Source organism: Capricornis sumatraensis, chromosome 2, assembly GCF_032405125.1.
Source record: "Capricornis sumatraensis isolate serow.1 chromosome 2, serow.2, whole genome shotgun sequence".
In the NCBI taxonomy this organism is placed as follows: Eukaryota; Metazoa; Chordata; class Mammalia; order Artiodactyla; family Bovidae; genus Capricornis; species Capricornis sumatraensis.
In genome coordinates this window covers 124,506,005-124,526,477 of record NC_091070.1, presented here as the reverse complement: position 1 = coordinate 124,526,477, position 20,473 = coordinate 124,506,005, and the positions used below count along the sequence as shown (strand labels likewise).

At 39.4% G+C, this 20,473-nt stretch overlaps 1 protein-coding gene across 1 annotated transcript in view; it reads right to left on the bottom strand.

The window, feature by feature from the left end:
• The window catches only part of NOTCH2 (notch receptor 2), a 173,132-nt gene that overhangs the window by 120,299 nt on the left and 32,360 nt on the right, over positions 1-20,473 (bottom strand). The window contains exons 2-3 of the mRNA XM_068960510.1: positions 8,061-8,240; positions 6,105-6,186 (exon numbers count right to left, since the gene is read on the bottom strand). Of these exons, the coding sequence (XP_068816611.1) occupies positions 6,105-6,186; positions 8,061-8,240 (262 nt within the window). The remainder of the gene's footprint in view (positions 1-6,104; positions 6,187-8,060; positions 8,241-20,473) is intronic.

Sequence of the window (20,473 nt, the reverse complement as noted above, 5' to 3'; positions counted from 1 at the left end):
CCTGGGCCTGGAAGATTCCCTGGAAGACGAAATGGCAACCCACTGCAGTGTTCTTGCCTGGAGAATTCCATGGACAGAGAAGACTGGGGGGCTGCAGCCCATGGGGTCGCAGTCAGACACAACTGAGCGACTGAGCATGCTCAACCTTACCTGAGGACTAGAAAAATACATGTAAAGAGCTTAATTGAGCACAGAGGCTAGTAAGTAATAAATGCTCAATAAATGTTAGCTAGTATAATACTCTTTAACTTGCCAAAGATCTAGTTACTGACAGTGCTTGGGGCTTAACTTCAGGTCTATCTGACATGAAAACTTGTCCTTTCCATGTCACCAAACAGGGCTCTTTCAAATATGTTACTTTACTCACCAGTGCCAAACTAACCATACAGGAGCCTGGGGCAAAAAAAAAAAAAAAAAATCAACAGTTCTGATTTCATCTTTTTTTTAATGTACATACTTTAATCATAATTTTTGCATTAATTTTGAACTACTGCCTTCAAATATTATTTATCAAGATTGAAGGAACCTTGCTGGCAAAACCAGTTTCAGCAGGAAAAGAGAAAGTGATTTAATAGTTGATATTTTCCCAGTGCCTTCCTTTGATCTGATACTGCCCCTGAACAGTGTTGAGTGCACCAGCAAGGTGAGTGAAAGTGGAAATGCTGAGTCAGGCATGACTTTTGAAAATGCCTTTCTAGGGCAGTACCACCACAACACACTGGTGATGCATCCTATACTATAAGTCAGGCTCTGGAATGTTTTGAGTATCTCTATTCCCGGTTGCTCAGTCATGGACGACTCTTTGCAACACCATGGACTGTAGCCCACCAGGTTCCTCTATCCGTGGGATTATCCTGGCAAGAATACTGGAGTGGGTTGCTATTTCCTTCTCTCAAGAGGATGAAGAAGGCAATGGCTCTGGCTTTCTTGGATGGCTTTTGGAGGCCTGGACCACCAACACTCCTTCCTAATCCTGGCAAGGAAAACTGTTAGTTAAGTTTAATGTTTGTTAGCATTAACAGATAAATTTTAGGTGAAATGTGACAGTTATGTTTTATAATATTTTTTATTTATAATAATTTACTTTAAAATGTTTCTACTTAGATACTTTGGCAAAAAGTAGAGATTCTCAAAAGGAATCAACTATTCACAGAAGCTATATAACTCATGGTGACTTTCTATTATTTCACAAATACTGTGCTAGTCACCTCTTAAGTGATATGTAGAAAACTTTGAAAACTCTTAAAATTTTATTTTATACTGTTAAAAATAATGGCTGAGTTGTTGTTCAGTGGCTGAGTCGTGTGTGATATTTTGCAACCCCATGGACTCCAGCAAGCCAGGGTCCCCTGTCCTTCACTATCTCCCAGAGTTTGCTCAGATTCATGTCAATTGAGTCAGTAATGCTATGTAACCATCTCATCCTCTGCTGCCCCATTCAATCTTTCCCAGCATCAGGGCCTATTCCAGTGAGTAAGCCCTTCACATCAAGTGGCCAAAGTATTGAAGCTTCAGCTTCAGCATCAGTAATGGCAGAGTAACTTAGATCAACTCTCTCATTTATAATTATTATAAACTTCAGACAAAGTATTAAAAGGTACCAGAGAGCAATCAAAGCAGGCAGAAACTAGAAGCGATATTAGCCTCAAAGGAAAAAACAAACTACATATATGAAACCTACACTTATATACCTTTTTCCCTGAAGGTATTCCCCAGTTCATGAAGCACAGGTGAATGGAAGTCCTATAAGAGCTAAGGAGTCAAAGGTATCTGGAATTGTCAAAATTCCTCTGAAAATTGAGGAAGAGAAATCCTGGACCAGACAGAACCAGTTTTGAAACCAGACATGTTAAAAAACATGTCATGTAACTCCACAACAAGATGATATGAGGAACACAACAGAAAGCAAAAGCTGGAAGGCTAAAAGCTGAGCACGGTTTTGGGGAGTCAGAGGTTTGAATTCAAGTCCTACCAAATTAGAGGGGCTTGAGATACACCCCAGTATGTGGTAGACACCTCTTGCTTTCCACTGAATTCACTGAAGGGTCATACTTTGGGAATAAGGACTGTATCCAGACTCCAAGTCTTGACTAAGACACACCATCAGACTAAGAGCAAAACAGACCCACCATACCAGAACCTAAATACAAGCCTCCATAGCATAAAGCTGATCTTCCAGTAACATTCTTTAGTAGAAGATAAATTTTAAAATGTATCACTTGCAATGTCCAAAACCAATAAAACTACCATAAACATGAAGTAAAGGGAAACTGAAAGAGCTATTGATGGAAACACACCCAAAGACAACCCATATGTTAAAAACTGGCAGACAGGGACTTTAAATAACTATACTGTGTCCTTAAAAATACACATTTTGTGAATTTTGCAAATTGTAACCTCACCCACCCCCAACACTCTAGTGAACTTGAGTTGCCCATGAGTTTTAATCAAAGTGGGATTTGGAATGGTTTATATTTGAAAGCCTGAGAAAACAACTTGAAAGTGATTAATGACAGCCAAACTTAATTATATATTTACACCTCCCAGTAGGACAAGGGAGAGAATGAAATGTCTTACTTCTGTGTAGTGAGAGAGGGCTTTATTAAGAGCTGACAACAACTATTTAGGAGCAATAATTGAGTTTTATGCAAGATTACACAGGTTCTTCTTGTCTAGCTCCCAATCTAATCACAGACTGATAGAATACTTAACAGTTAGAAAAAAACAGTTGAGCTGTATACAAAACTAACCTTTAAAAGTACTTGTCCTCATCTGTCAGTGTGATCTTATCAAGGATTTCTATAATTTCCATAAACAACCATTATAATTTAGCTAAGTCAATAACATTATGCTCTTTAAAGAGACAGTCAGTTGCCTTCTACTTTAAAACATTTTCCATTAACTCCCACCCACTCACCCCAGTAAAAGAAGTTTGGCCTCAGCTCTCTTTCCTTAATCCACTAAGCAATCTCATGAATAAAAAGACAGTCATTAAGTCCTATATATCTGATGTGATTTTTATAAATGTGATTTTTATAAATCTTCTAAGTGTTCTAATATGCATATACCATTTTGTGAAAATAATATTTACTGAGCAAGCTGGAGTAACTTCTTTCCCTAGGGAAAAAAAATAAAAGGTGGTGAAGATATTCTGAAAGGTCTGCTAAGTAGATGTTATTTTTATTTAAACTTCGCTTAACATTCTGTGGATGTTGGCTGCGGTGCCACTGTAGATGAGTGACCTGGCATCCCGGAGATTGTTCTTGCATTCCTGTGTCCACTTATGTTGATTCTTCTGCTCCTGAAGTTGCTAATATTACTTTTACTGAAGTAGAGAAACAATCACTTTTTACAAGCTTTGTTATCCACACTAGTCTCCCCAGAAGATGGCCTTACCCATTTTTCCCCTTACTCTGCTTTTCACTACAAGATTGTTTCCCTCACAACAGGATTGGAAGCCATTTGAGGGATGTCTAGGAACTATGTTCAGAACCATATCCATAAGCAATCCACACCATCAATAATTAGCAAGTATTCAGCAACAGAATTCTGGCAGCTCCATTTCTGTCGATCACAAAGTGAGTCCCGTTTCCTAGCAATGCTTCTTCCGAAAACTGGGGGCAACTTCGTCTCTCTCACCTTGGTTGGAGAGCCTGAGACTCACAGATCTGTTTTCTCTCCCAAAATGACCCTTAGTGTCCATTCCTGGTATGTGCTCAGAGTTTAGTCTCCTCTAGAATCTTCTCTCCCCATGTCAGACCACAAATATGTAGGCTAACACTTGGAACGTATTTGAAATTCTCCCTACATAAGTCACCAAGTTGAATTATCTCTAAACAGAACTAAACTGCCTCTCTGTATGGTACTGACATCCTGAACACTACACAAAGCAAACAAAATTCTGAGGAAATGTTCAGTCTCTACTTATTTAAGACAAACAGATTTAAAAACATGTGAGATGTATGGAAAGAGTAACATAGAAACTTACATTACCATATGTAAAATAGATAGCCAATGGGAATTTGCTGTATGGCTCAGAAAACTCAAACAGGGGCTCTGTATCAATCTAGAGTGGTGGGATGGGGGCAAGAGATGGAAGGGAGGTTCAAAAGGGAGGGGACATATGTATACCTATGACTGATTCATTTTCAGGTTCGACAGACAACAACAAAATTCTGTAAAGCAATTATCCTTCAATAAATAAATAAATAAACAAGTGAATGATAATACCTATTGAGCATTTTTTGATTCAAGAAACATGTTGTTGGGCACTAGCTACACACCAGACTGAAAATGCACAAGACCAGGACCTCTCATACTCTAGTGGGAGAAACAAATATTATCAACAAATGATCATAATATAATGGGTTAACTACCACGAGATAGCTCAATAATAGAATGAAGCAAGTAACTAAGACACCAGATGCAAAAAGAGACTAAACAAGATTTCAGCGGCCAATTCTAACGTATTAAGTTCCTTTCCTTATTATCTCCAGTTATGTTTCCATTCTTAGAGGAGACTACATCACGTGTTTTTGGTTGGATTTTTTTCCCCAGCTAGAAAAACTAAGTGAACAGCCTATAATGAGCTACATAAAAAATTTCATTTCCAATGTTATCTTTATTCCAATCCAAATAACCTATTGTTAAGCTTTACTGTCATCACAGCTTAAAATATTTTCACTTTGGTGAAGAAAATTTTTTCTGACTTGGAAAAATTCTTGTTCATAACATTAAAGAACTTAAATCCCGGTGTCAGAATAGACTTGATTGGAACAAATGTAATTATTACAGTTAAGTTATTCAGCTAGATATCCAGAAAAGAAACAAAACTATGTTAGATAAAATCACTTAAAATGCTTATCAAGCACATACTTCTACCAAAGTAAAGAACAAATACACTCCAAAAAAAGTATTAAAGAAGATAAATGTCATATTACCAAATCTTATTTTCTATTAAAGAAATAGAATGGATACATGTTCCTATCAAAAATTTTCAATTGAGGTAGAAGCGGGGGAAGTTATCCATAGGAAATCTAGAGAAGCAATTTAAAAGAATACCTCACAGGCTTCCTCAAACAAAAAGTATGGCTACACTTCACTATTAGACAGGAAGAAAAGAAACACTCTTGAGAATGAGCCTATACTCCCTAGTCCTATTCCTCATCCTAATTCATCTCTAGTGTGGCTAGTGTGTGCATGCTCAGCTCCGTCCGACTCTTTGCAACCCCATGAACTGTAGCCCGCCAGGCTCCTCAGTCCATGGAATTTTCCAGGCAAGAAATACTGCAGTGGGCTGCCATTTCCTAACCCTAACCCTTATTCTTTTAAATCCATATAATGACCTTCACCCACAGCCCCTGCTCCCTACTCCATCCCTACAGGCATGTGTGTATTTTCTTCTCTCACAGACTCTCCTTCAGAATTGGATATTTTACATTAGGGAAGAGAAAAGTGTTACATGGCTATAATATTTACCTATGGTAGGCAGAATTAAAGTTAACATGCATTTGGTCTAACTTAAAAACAAGATCAGAGCTAACACATTGAGAATCGATTCTAATCTGAAAGCTGAAATTTTCTTAACTGAAAGATTTCTTAACGATTAAACTGAAAAATGTTAAAGAATATACTCTCTGGGCTTCCCTGATGGTTCAGTGGGTAAAGAATCTGCCTGCAATGCAAGAGACACAGGAGACATGGGTTTGATCCTTGGGTCAGAAAGATCTCCTAGGGGAGGAAAAGGCAACCCACTCCAGTACTCTTGCCTGGAAAATCCCATGGACAGAGGGGCTTGGTGGGCTACAGTCCAAAGGGTCACAAAGAGTCAGACATGACTAAGCACACATACACACACACGAGCTACTCACTGAAAGCCTTTATCATGATGAAAAAGATAAGGGTAAGACAGTAAGTTCTTATTGACCATTTATCTGACATCCAAATCATCATCTTCCAAAAAACTACATCAGGAAAGTTAGTGAACCAGTAACATTTCACAGAAGTATTAAGTATAGGATAGTAGAACCAAATTTTACCCAATTTCCTATTGAGGAAAAATAAGATAAATGAAAATGAAAAAAAAAAAAGAGAGAAAAACTTACTTGCAGTATCCTGTACCGTTGTGGTAGGTAACACATATTCCTTCATTTACACATGGCTCATAGCCATCACGACATTGCAATGCTAAAAATAAAAACAAATGCACATTAGAAATAAGACACTAATCATAACCCTTAGACATTAAAGAAACATCCAGCTCAGGGCATCTTTTTATCTTTTGGCTTCTGGGGCCATAGAAAAGCTCATCCCAAGAGTCTCTTCCCATAGTAACTGCTCTGTGGTCCTGAATGGCATTCTTAATTCTCTGTGCTTCTATCTCTCTAGGCTACTACATTCCTTTCCCAATGATACTAAGAGAATTAAAGTTATGCTATCCAATCCACGATATACCACAAGCATCTTGGGATTTGTATACTTCGGATAAGCAATGTAAGGATTCATCGACGAATATTCAGGAAGACCGTAGATACTAGGTCACCATGATATCAATGAATTACTTAAGCCTTCACGTGAAGTTTCAAAACATGCCACTTCAAGAAGTAACCAGAAACATCAATAATATTCATTCAATAAACTATATTTGAGAGCCTAATGTGCAATGCCGGAGACCTGAGTTCGATTCTTGGGTCAGGAAGATCCCCTGGAGAAGGAAATGGCAATCCACTCCAGTATTCTTGCCTGGAAAATCCTATGGACAGAGGAGCCTGGTGGGCTACAGTCCATGGGGTCGCAAGAGTCGGACATGACTTAGCGACTAAACCACCATCACCAATGTGTAGCAGATACTGTATTAGGATCCAGAAGAAAAGGCGGAAATAGAAAACACAGAGAAATAAATAAAACATAATCTCTAACTAACTTCAAGGGGCTCACACAAAGATGGGAAGCAGACCATGAATAGAGCTTGTAGACGAGGGGGGATATCAAAGTGAAGAAAATGAAAAGTTAATTTTATATATATATATATAAATAAAATAATAATTCTCAAATTCTTGAATCCTCATTCCCATAGTAAAAAGGCACTTCACCATCCTAATTCCCTCCCAAAAGAGACTGCTCAGAAATAAACAGCAATAGTAGAAACTTTCATTGAGTTCAGCCAAAAGAGGAGGAAGTCTACCCAAAGGTTGCCATTTGTTTGCTGGACAGTTACAATACCTTGATCGTTTAGCTTTTAGAGTTAGAATTTTCATCACCAAAATGCTTATCAAGAATCCTAGTAACAATTAGAAAGGCAAGACAGAAAGAAGCCTTGTCAAACAATAAAAACCAAAATGGAAATCCATGAAACATTTTCTGGAAGATTATGAAGATATTCATCTCCTAGGATGGTTCATGTAAAAATACCTGAAAGCAAAACCGACAAGGCCCTGGTTTTGAGTTTCCTCTGTGCATATCACTCTATGAATAGAGTGTGCATATCATTCTATGAATAAATTACAACATCAGAGGCTCTAGGTCTGCCCTTCTGGGTGATACTAGCTTCTTCTCACAGCAGGACCCATGCACAAGCTAGATATCAGAACAACTCCTCTACTAACAATTACTGCATGAGAACCCTTTGCTTGCCCACTACTGTTATCAACATCAAACTGATGAAAGTAAATAAAAATCTCATCTGTTAAGGTAATAATATTTTTTAAAACTAGTAACAACAATAGTTAACACACAACAATATTGTTTAAAGCACTTACACAGACTAATTAAATCTTCCCCACAACCCTATGAAGTAGTTAATTTCATTAAACTCATTTCCACAGAAAGCATAAGTGACCTACTTATTGTCACAACCAGAGCCAGGATTTGAACCTAGGGAGTCTGGATCTCATGAGAGAGTCCGTCCTCTGAACACAGTAATATGCTGCTCCCTACTATGACATTTTTCTTCTCAAACTGGGCAGAACAGGTATTATTATACCCACATATTGGAAAGTGAAGGCCAAGGAACTGAAGAGACCACTTCCTGGGGCATTCCACCCTAGCACTAGCTATGATACTGCAGGGCTTTACTGAATCCAGCCCCATCTCCGTGACAGCTGTTGGGATCACACAAGCAGTCACTAGGTTGTAGTCCGAACAGGCATATGCAGGAACAGGGTCATCTTGTTGTCCATATCCCACTTCCCTGTAGGGCTCAAATGCTCCCTCTTCCCACACTGATAAGCCCAATGCAACAACTATAATTAAAACAGTTAATGTCAGGTTATTTCCTCCATACCAAAGTTCTCAAACTGATTTTTTTATTCTCTTTAGACACTTTTATTAGTTGCAATGAGAACTTCCTGACTTTTTTTTCTATTTGCTTTTTTCTTAAAAAAAAAAAAAAAAGGCAAACTCATAGTAGGAAAGGACTGTCCTGCAGGCACAGAGCAAGCCACAGCTCTGTCCTCCCCCTGCAGGAATCCTGGTGCAGTAGAGAGAGTCAGAAGTCCTGAAACCCTGTCCTGACCACAAATGAACTGCACCCCTGCAAGAAAAGCAGAACCTCATGGGGGATCAATTTCCCAACCTGTAAGTCAAATGGTGGTGAACTAAATACTCCTGGAGGGTCCCCTCTGATCCGACAGTGACAGCTCCCTCATTAACAGAACATGAGTGCCATGCCTGGTGCCTAGAGAGATTTATCCAGAAGGATATAAAAAGCCAGCCACCTGTGACTCAGAAAGCCACGATGCAAAGAAAAAAAGAAAAAAAAAAAATCAGTCTGTTCCTATTAAGTGTCCTGGCAAATCATTACACTGACAGGTTCAGAGAAATATAAACAACCTTAAGTCAATATGTGGCAATCAATATAGAAAATAACTTTATAGCCTAGTCTCAGTGAACCAGTCAAATTCAGTGACCAAAAAGGAGGTGGGCTTACAAGGCTAATAATTAATGCTATGTGACTAATCTGCAGGATCATGCTACCTTGAACTTTTAACATTTACTAAGCCACAATTCTCAAACTTTAGTGTGTATCAGAATCATCTGGAGGGCTTGCTAAAACACAAACTGTCCAACTCCATTCCCACAGTTTGTGAGGGAATCAGTCTAAAGCAGGTCTGGGAATTTGCATTCCTAACAAATTCCCAGGTGATGCTAATTCTGCTAATTTGAGGAACCACACTTGGAGACAACATCTGTATTAAGGCATGACAGTCCACTTTAAGGAATTTCCTAAGAATGTATAATACATTGGAAGTCTTGGATGATGCACATGACAATATAGTGCCTGAATGAATGAACAACCAATAAAAAAAAGTAAAATTTGGACACTAGTTTGTTCAGGGGCTATTTCTAAAAGAATATTGTAATTATTTGTCATAAAAACAGAAGTTAAAACTTTGATAACTCAAAACCATGATGGTGAGATTGGGAAAGACCTCATTTCAAAATTCAATTTACTTTTTACCAATGTAAAACAGTTAAACTTCATAAAACTTAAAGCAGCTTTATATCTGTAGAGTAGAAAGTGAAATGTTCAATCATACTAATCAAAGAAATCATGCTTAAAGCATTGTTTTAAGAGACTCAGAGAAACTAGTTACTCACAAAAGGAGTAACTTTTTCCAGAATTTTCTAAGCTACAGTTCACTTCAGTTCGGTCGCTTAGTCGTGTCTGACTCTTTGCGACCCCATGAATCGCAGCACAACAGGTCTCCCTGTCCATCAACAACTCCCGGAGTTCACACAAACTCATGTCCATCCAGTCGATGATGCCATCCAGCCATCTGTAGTCCCCTTTTCCTCCTGCCCTCAATCCCTCCCAGCATCAGGGTCTTTTCCAATGAGTCAACTCTTCTCATGAGGTAGCCAAAGTACTGGAGTTTCAGCCGCAGCATTAGTCCTCCCAATGAACACCCAGGACTAGTCTCCTTTAGGATAGACTGGTTAGATCTTCTTGCAGGCCAAGGAACTCTCAAGAGTCTTCTCCAACACCACAGTTCAAAAGCATCAATTCTTTGGCAATCAGCTTTCTTCACAGTCCAACTCTCACATCCATACATGACCACAGGAAAAACCATAGCCTCGACTAAACGGACCTTTGTTGGCAATGTAATATCTCTGCTTTTCAATATGCTATCTAGGTTGGTCATAACTTTCCTTCCAAGGAGTAAGTGTCTTTTAATTTCATGGCTGCAATCACCATCGGCAGTGATTTTGGAGCCCAGAAAAATAAAGTCTGACACTGTTTCCTCATCTATTTGCCATGAAGTGACGGGACCAGATGCCATGATCTTCGTTTTCTGAATGTTGAGCTTTAAACCAACTTTTTCACTCTTCTCTTTCACTTTCATCAAGAGGCTTTTGAGTTCCTCTTCACTTTCCACCATAAGGGTGGTGTCATCTGCATATCTGAGGTTACTGATATTTCTCCTGGCAATCTTGATTCCAGCTTGTGTTTCTTCCAGCCCAGCGTTTCTCATGATGTACTCTCCATATAAGTTAAATAAGCAGGGTGACAATATACAGCCTTGACGTACTCCTTTTCCTATTTGGAACCAGTCTGTTGTTCCATGTCCAGTTCTAATTGTTGCTTCCTGACCTGCATATAGGTTTCTCAAGACGCAGGTCAGGTGGTCTGGTATGCCCATCTCTTTCACAATTTTCCACAGTTGATTGTGATCCACACAGTCAAAGGCTTTGGCATACTCAATAAAGCAGAAATAGATGTTTTTCTGGAACTCTTGCTTTTTTCATGATCCAGCAGATGTTGGCAATTTGATCTCTGGTTCCTCTGCCTTTTCTAAAACCAGCTTGAACATCTAGAAGTTCATCATTCATGTATTGCTGAAGCCTGGCTTGGAGAATTTTGAGCATTACTTTACTAGCATGTGAGATGAGTGCAATTGTGAGGTAGTTTGAGCATTCTTTGGCATTGCCTTTCTTTGGGATTGGAATGAAAACTGGCTTTTCCAGTCCTGTGGCCACTGCTGAGTTTTCCAAATTTGCTGGTATATTGAGTGCAGCCCTTTCACAGCATTATCTTTCAGGATTTGAAACAGCTCAACTGGAATGCCATCACCTCCACTAGCTTTGTTCATACTGATGCTTTCTAAGGCTCGCTTGACTTCACATTCCAGGATGTCTGGCTCTAGATGAGTGATCACACCATCGTGATTAACTGGGTCGTGAAGATCTTTTTTATACAGTTCTTCCGTGTACTCTTGCCACCTCTTCTTAATATCTTCTGCTTCTGTTAGGTCCATATCATTTCTGTCCTTTATCAAGCCCATCTTTGCATGAAATGTTCCCTTGGTATCTCTAATTTTCTTGAAGAGATCTCTAGTCTTTCCCATTCTATTGTTTTCCTCTATTTCTTTGCATTGATCGCTGAGGAAGGCTTTCTTATCTCTTCTTGCTGTTCTTTGGAACTCTGCATTCAGATGCTTATATCTTTCCTTTTCTCCTTTGCTTTTCACTTCTCTTCTTTTCACAGCTATTTGTAAGGCCTCCCCAGACAGCCATTTTGCTTTTTTGCGTTTCTTTTCCATGGGATGGTCTTGATCCCTGTCTCCTGTACAATGTTATGAACCTCATTCCATAGTTCATCAGGCACTCTATCAGATCTAGGCCCTTAAATCTATTTCTCACTTCCACTGTATAATCATAAGGGATTTGATTTAGGTCATACCTGAATGGTCTAGTGGTTTTCCCTAATTTCTGCAATTTAAGTCTGAATTTGGCAATAAGGAGCTCATGATCTGAGCCACAGTCAGCTCCTGGTGTTGTTTTTGTTGACTGTATAGAGTTTCTCCATCTTTGGCTGCAAAGAATATAATCAATCTGATTTCGGTCTTGACCATCTGGTGATGTCCATGTGTAGAGTCTTCTCTTGTGTTGTTGGAAGAGGGTGTTTGCTATGACCAGTGCATTTTCTTGGCAAAACTCGATTAGCCTTTGCCCTGCTTCATTCTGTATTCTAAGGCCAAATTTACCTGTTACTCCAGGTGTTTCTTGACTTCCTACTTTTGCATCCCAGTCCCCTATAATGAAAGGAACATCTTTTTTGAGGGTTAGTTCTAAAAGGTCTTGTAGGTCTTCATAGAACCATTCAACTTCAGCTTCTTCAGTGTTAGTTGGTCGGGGCTGCTTGATAAATATCAATCTCATATACTGTGTATCTGTATTTGCATGTCCCTGCCCCCCAAAAGGCAAAAACAAAAAGCAGCAGTAGATTCCAATTTCATCACTGCACCACTTGGCAATGTGACACAACATCTACATGCTAAATTTCCCACATCTTCTTTTCCTTTTTTTTTTTAAATTTTGTGGCTCTTGGGCTTTTTTCTAGTTGCAGTGTGAGGGCTTAGTTGCCCTGCCGCATGTGGGATCTTAGTACCCTGACCAGGGATCGAATCGACATCCCTCACACTGGAAGGTGGATTCTCAACCAGTGGACCACCAGGGAAGTCCCCACATTTTCTGTGTATTTGGGGACTGCTGCTGCTGCTGCTGCTAAGTCGCTTCGGTCGTGTCCGACTCTGTGCGACCCCATAGATGGCAGCCCACCCGGCTCCCCCGTCCCTGCAATTCTCCAGGCAAGAACACTGGAGTGGGTTGCCATTTCCTTCTCCCATGCATGAAACTGAATGGTGAAAGTGAAGTCGCTCAGTCGTGTCCGACTCTTAGCGACCCCATGCACTGCAGCCTACCAGGCTCCTCCGTCCATGGGATTTTCCAGGCAAGAGTACAGGAGTGGGGTGTCATTGCCTTCTCCATTTGAGGGCTAGTTTTCCAATATTCAGAAACATACAGAGAGAATTTCCTGGAGGTCCAGTGCTTAAGACTCTGCACTTTCACCGCCCAGGACATGGGTTCAATCCCTGGCAGGGAACAAAACCAAAAAGAAAAGGAAAGAAAGGAAGGAAGGAAGGAAGAATGAAGAAACAAACATACTTAAAGTGTATCTACTATGTGAGATACAGGTCGTGGTGTCAGAAAAATCATGTTTTATTAGTCCCTGTCCACATGAACCTTATTTCTACTAGGCAAAGACATAATAAGTGAATAAATAAAGTTCACTCACAGTAGTAAGTGATAGATTCTACTGCAAGCAGAACCCAGTTCTGGAATACAACATAACCAGGAAGGCCAGAGGTATAGGGACCTACTTTAGATACAGTGACTAGGCAAGGCCTCTCTCAGGTGGTAAGAACAAGTATCATGATGATACAGGTGAAAAGTGATCCCAAAAAGAGGAAACCAAGTATAAAAGCGAAAGATGGAATGAGACTGGTGTTCCATGTTTGCAAGGCTAGAAATTATTAAACAAAGGGGAGACTAACAGGAGATAGCAAGGAAGGCAGGCAGGGGTTAGACTATAGCTTCTACTTTAGGGGTAAGCACAGACTACTGGGCCGCCCTAAGCAAGGAAAATAATACAGCCAAATCTGGGTTTGAAAAACTCAGGACCATTCAATGCTCCAGTGTAACGAAGGTTTGTTTTTTTTTTTTCCTTTCTGATATAAGCTTATGCAAGGTACTCCTTTTTAGACTAGGCTGAAGCTACCCATTTTCTCAGCTCCCCTCAAGCGGTAAGGATTTTATTTTAATCACCTCTAACCTCCCAGAAGTATCACTTGCAACGTGTCCTTCCACCACTTGCCCATCTACATATAGTGGCTTTCAGTTCTTATTCAATTCTCAGAAGTTATTCTCAGCTTGGCTTCAGAAGAACCAGCTGAAAGGTCAGTGCAGTTCCTTGGGTGGATACAGTGCCAAGCCTGGCATTTTTTCTTCCAGGGACAAGTCACTTCTTAATTCTTCCAGTCTAAGCCCTCACCTGTGCCTTCAAGATCACAGCCCATAGTGGGTCCAACGTTACCAGGAACCGCTTTGAATGCAGACTTTAGCTCAAACAGATCACCATGAACTCAGTTCCTTGCCTCCACTAGTAGCTCAGCTTCCTTTCCTCTGGTTGCTACTTCCCCTTCAGTATCTAAATTCTGCTCCTTCCTCCTAGCCCAGCTCGCCTCCTGCCTGGCCCAGAAAGCTTCCTCTGGACAGTTCTGTTCTCTCAGGCCAACCCCTACTCTTGCAACACCAATAATTCACCAATAAATGCTAAAAAGTTTAGCATTTAATTCTGTACTGTCTTCTAACTCTCTCGGCTTTCACACTTCTAAGTTCCTAGAGGATAGAAACTACTTCTCTTCTGTATAATTGACACAATCTAGTTCAGTGATTGAAGCAAAAATGCTGCAATCAGGATCTCAGCTGGAATTCTAGCTCCCCCGTTTACTATCTCTTATCCTCTTTGTGTTTTCATTTCTTACCAGAGCCCTGATAAGAATTAACTGAATTAATGCATTTAAAGAGCCTAGAACAATGTCTTATACATAGTAAGAATTCAAAAAAGGACTGCTCACATAGTAGGAGTCCTGTAGTGCAGGGAGACCCAAGTTTGATTCCTGGGTCGGGAAGATCCCCCGGAGAAAGGATAGGCTACCCACCCCAGTATTCTTGGGCTTCCCTTGTGGCTCAGCTGGTAAAGAATCTGCCTGCAATGTGGGAGACCTGGGTTCAATACCTAGGTTGGGAAGATCCCTTGGAGAAGGGAAAGGCTACCCACGCCAGTATTCTAGCCTGGAGAATTCCATGGACTGTGTAGTCCATGGGGTGGCAAGGAGCGACTTTCACTTCACTTACTTTCACATAGTAGGTAGTTGAATTCTTTATAAATTGATTTCATGATAAATGGTGGCTTTAAAGGAACTTCTTGTGTCAATCAGACCCCACTTTAAACAAACTGAGAAACCAAGAGTCCTAAGAAATTTAGGTCATACTATAAATAAATGGAATAAATTCTTCCCAGCTGTCACCAATTAAGATCTAATAAAGAGATACTAAACTACTATCTTAAAAAAAAGTCACCCATTGCTTTAAAAAAAAAAAGTATAGCACTGCAAACCTGAGGAGAAGTGATTCATGAAAGGTAAATTAACACTATATATAAGCAAAAATGTCATTCAGTTTTAATATGGTGCTTTTAATTGTTAAACAACTACTCTTGAGCACAGCCCATTACTAATCATTACAAGAAAGTCAAATGGAGAAAAAAACAATTCCTATCCTCATGGCCCACACAGTCTAGGGAAGTTAGGAATAAAAATTGCTTTTATTGTATACCTTTGACAGGCCTTCTCTCAATATCAATTTCAGAATCACTCCAGAAAGAACCTTTAAGAAATAAAACACAAACCTTTGTTGTTTAAGGATAACTCAGTCCAGATAAGGTTCTAGTATTTATTCATGTTTATCAGCCTCACTTGTATGTAAGTACAGCAAACAACAGAATAAACTGTCATTGATTTTAACCAGTTCCAGTGCCTCAGGAATTTATCCATTTAGGGACAGACCTCAGGTATCCAACTTACTGGAATCATCCTTAAAAATTTCTCTAGGCATTTACCTAAGTTTTTCCAAGGCTTTTCAGTAACATGTCAGGTACGTATCACTGGTCTAAAAGCCTCCCTTTGTTTTCAGAATCTCTAACATGAGTAATTAAGTCTGCATCCCAGCCAGTGTAATCTGAGCAGCCTTCAAATGTGTTTCACTTGTTGTATTAACATGTAATCGCTTTAAATTGGCATTACTTGCTGCTTTGTAGCCTCTTCAAATAAGCCTCTGTCTGTCGTCTGTCTCACATGATTTTTTTTTCTTCCCTCCATATCCTGCTCCCTCTATCTGCAGGATGGTATCTATTTGTGCTTTTATATCCACAGATGACTCAAAAGACATTTTAGTGCCTTGACTGGCTGGGGTTCCTAAAATATGTGAAGAGGAGGTATAGAGGGCCCTTTTAATTTTCTTTTCAACATTTATGCAAATTTCAAGTGGCAGCATTTGAGAAAGATGAAGTCTGAGCTTACGCCCTAGGACCTTGGCTGTGGCTGGCTGCTATTGCTTCAGGCACATGGTGTCTGGAAGAGGCTCAGTAAAATGAACAAAGCAAAGTTTTCTAAAATGACTGCTTGCATTATTACCAAAAATAGGAGAATTGAAGGCAGACAGGGAGACATCAGGGATTTGCAGTAAGTCTCACAGCACCCTGCAATTTCAAACAACAAAGCTTTCACTAAATTTTTCATTCCATTTTTTTGGGATCAAGCCATAAAAAAAAAATCCAAACAAACAGAAGAAGTGCAGAAGCTTCAAATCCCAAGTAGTACATTTAAATAAAAACAAAGTGGAGAAACATCTGTCTTTCTCTTTGAAATCTGCCTTGATAAAAAGGCACATAAATGCAACAAGGGAGATACTAATTTTACTTCCCTGATAGCATTTTGAGGATTTCTATGCCCCTTACAGGTATTATCTAATAGGACATTTGTTTTCTACTTAAGAGTTACTGATACCAGACCCACAGAAATTGACTTAAGATATAAGATTCATAGCAAAATATTTCCACTTTTTAAAAACTGGTATGTCTTGATCCTAAAGGAAATCAACCCTGAGTATTCATTGGAAGGACAGATGCTGAAGCTGAAGCTCCAATACTTTGCAAAGTATTGACTTCGCGATGCAACAGACACCTGATGCAAAGAACTGACTCACTGGGAAAGACACGGATGTTGGGAAAGATTGAAGGCAGGAAAAGAAGGGGATGACAGAAGATGAAATGGTTGGATGGCATCACCCACTCGATGGACATGAGTTTGAGCAAGCTCTGGGAACTGATGATGGACAGGGAAGCCTGGTGTGCTACAGTCCATGGGGTTGCAAAGAGTTGGACATGACTGAGCGATTGAACTGAACTGATGCTTTGATCTGACTTCCCAGGTGGCGCAGTGGTAAAGAATCTGCTTGCCAATGCAGCAGACACAAGAGACTACTGGTTCAGTTCCCGGGTCGGGAAGATCCCTTGGAGTAGGAAATGGCAGCCTGCTCTAGTATTCTTGCCTGGAAAATTCCATGGATAGAGGAGCCCGGTGGTCCATGGAGTCACAAAGAGTCTGACACCACTGAGCACATGCACACACTCACATGTCTTGATTTAAGAAAATATAACCAACAAAAAATTGAATTTATAAATAAGGGTATTTTAAAAATTATTTCTAGCATTTTTGTTTTATAAAGATATTCATCCCAGTGAGTTGATGAATCTTGAATAATCTTTGACTTTAAAAATTCCAGTTTTGTTCTATTTTATAATATTGGATTTATTGCAAAAACAAATTCATTAACACTTGCTGTGCTATAATGACATATGCTACACGCTATGTTTCTTCCTTTTGCTTCTATTTTGCTGTATTTTTTAAGACTGCAGAAAAATTAATTTATGAGTTAAATTTTAATTTCTTAGTTTGCGGGTGAAAATGGACTGTACTCTTCCATATGAAATCCAAGATATGAAAAGTACATACATACTTTTAATTCAGATGTAGCTAATTTGTTAATAATCATCTTTACACACATGCATATTCTTCCACCTGGAAAACACTTCTCATCCCTTTCTTCCTTCTCTAGCTTGCCTGGAGAATTCCTCGCAAGAATGCTGAATATTCCTACTTTTATTTCAAATCACAAATAAACCATTACCTTCCTTAAGAAGCCCTCAGAGACCCTGCGGTCTGACTGACGTGTCCATCCAGTCTGATTTATGTCCCTCCTCTGTACTCCCCTACACATCTTAGGCAGCTGCATTGGAAGTATAGGCTCACCAATCTCTCCCCAACTCTGCAAATTCCCTAAAGGCAGTGACCATGACTGGCTCGTCTTTGTATAACCAGAACCTAGAATAGTGCCTGGACCGTAGGAGGTATACGCAACACTCATAAGATAGTCAATGAACTATCTATAACTCAGACAAAACCTTTTTAAAAACTCAATCACCGGTTTATGTGTCTTAAACATTCTAAAGCTCCAATTTCAGTAAGTGTAGGGATACTGTGCTGACTAATTCTAACTTCACATTGTATAAGGAGTAGAAAAGTAAAAGAAGAAGGAAAAAATGGTGCAAATTTTCTGACCTTTAACAGGGATGAAAAATTGAGAGATCTTCACAAATCTAAAACATTTTTGGAAGTTCCTGTCTTAAAATCTGCATGAATGAAGATACACCCTCACCCATGAATCTTAAGCCATGTGTATTACGGTAAGAATTGATTTAAATTGTTTGAATGGAAGCCAAATAATTTACACCTAAATGGCAAATGAAGAAAAACATAGTTATAAAAAATTCCAAGTGAATGCTAAGCTAAGATACATGTACCATTTTCCAGTACCATTTTCCCCATGAGTAGATTCATTTATTTGCACGTGTGCTAAGTCACTTCAGTCATGGGTGACTCTTTGCAACCCTATGGACCATAGTCCGCCAGGCTCCTCTGTCCATGGGGGATTCTCCAGGCAAGAATACTAGAGTGAGTAGCCATGCCCTTCTCCAGGGGATCTTCCCAACTCAGGGATCGAACCACTGTCTCCTATACTTCCTGCATTTGCAGGTAGGTTCTTTACCACTAGTGGCATCTGGGATGCCCGGATTCACTGATAAACATCCACAAAACAGTAAGCACCACTATGGTCCAAAGTAGCTCCAATGTATTTCTTCACTGTAAGTATCTGCGTGCTATGTTCAGTTGCTCAGTCACGTCCAACTCTTTGCGACCCCATGGACTACAGCCCACCAGGCTCCTCTGTCCATGGAATTTTCCAGGCAAGAATACTGGAGTGGGTTGCCATCTCCTACTCCAGAAGATCTTCCCAACCCAGGTATTGAAATCACTTCTCTTGTATCTGGTACTGGCAGGTAGATTCTTTCCCACTAGCACCACCTGGTATCTTTTTGTCACTGACCAAAACAGTTGCAAGGTTTTCATGTCCAAAAGGATCAGGATCTTAGAGGGTAACAAGTTATATCACATTTGGAATAAAATTATACTCTACACAAAGGACTAAATATTTTTGCATTCCTTAGTGGTAAAAGAGGCCCGCTGAGGCATTACTCCATTGTCATCTCTTCTATCATCTTTCCTGTTTGATGGTCTCTATCTGTTCTGTTATCAGACAAATTCTGCCTGTCACCAATTTCCTGTACTTTCAGTAAACACTCCCATTTTAAAGTTTTCAAAAGACTATTTTGTTAAGCACAGTTCATTTTTCAAAAAGTCCTTAAATTTAAATACATGCTTTTAACTACCCTTGCTGGAAAAGAATTTTATAAATACATATAATCTTCTTGCTACCCACCCAAAAGAAACAAAGCATCCTTTTAGCTTAAATTGTTCAGAATGCTTTTTAAACAGAGTACACAATTCCTACTGTTTGTTAATTTAGAGGTATATCCTAAAAAGAAAGAAATGAGGGACAAAATTATGTCAAAAATGAAAATTAAAAAACCTAAACTGTATATGTTGTTATACAGAATTATGGAAACTTCCCTAAACCAAACAGGGAAAACCCAGAGAACAGCTTCAGATTTCCCCATGGGCATCCCTCCTCACATGAAGGAATTTTAAAGATCATTTGGCAGCAATCACTGGAACACTATAGTCAGTGTATTATGCTAATGCATAATAGGAGGTCTGAATCTTATACAAAGTCCCACGAAACGTTCTGAAGTCAGGGTTTGCAGAGGATACATTCCTAACATTTCGGTTATTTCTCTATTATTATCTGGCTCACAGAGGCCCTATATCTACAGCCAAAACTAAAAACCCTATTCACCTGTGGACAATATTCAACTCAAAATTCCTTCACACATCACTGAGAATTGTCTAAACCCAAGAGTTCAGAAGGTCCTGAACCACAGGTTCATACCCAGAATATTCCAGATAAGCCCACAAACCAGTACTGCAAGGAAAATATCTAAGTCTGGAGATGATAAGTGTGTATCATTCCCATTTCCAGAGAACATGCCTGGGGCAACAATCTTGGAACAGGGACAGGTAACAGAAGGAAAATATAAAATCTTTATTAAATGTCAAGGGGAAATGAAAACATGAAACATAGCCCCAAATTTCTACTTTTATTTACTTTTATTTTCAGTCTCTCCCTTCTTTTGTTTCTTCAAACACAAATCTACGTCAACTCACACAAACAAAACTTTGGCTCCACCATCAACAGAAAAGAATAATAATAATGCATGTTTAAAAATATTTGATGAAGAGCTGCTAATTTCAAAGTTCAATCAATTTGTCTGAAAAATCCTAGTCGTTCAACTCCAAAAAACTTTCATCTACTCATACTCTTTCTTTACTGTGAGCATAAGCAAGAGTTTATCTCTAAGATTACTTAGATTTCTGTGGAGTCACACCAAGCATTTTAATAAAAACAGCCCAGCACACTAACAGTCACCATTTGGCCTGCAAGTGCTTGTGTCCATTCTTGCTCATCTAATTGTTTCTGCAAGAGCCAGAAAGACAGCAAACACAGAATTCTGTACTCAGGCTTATCTCGGTGTACTCTATCTTCCTTTATTGCA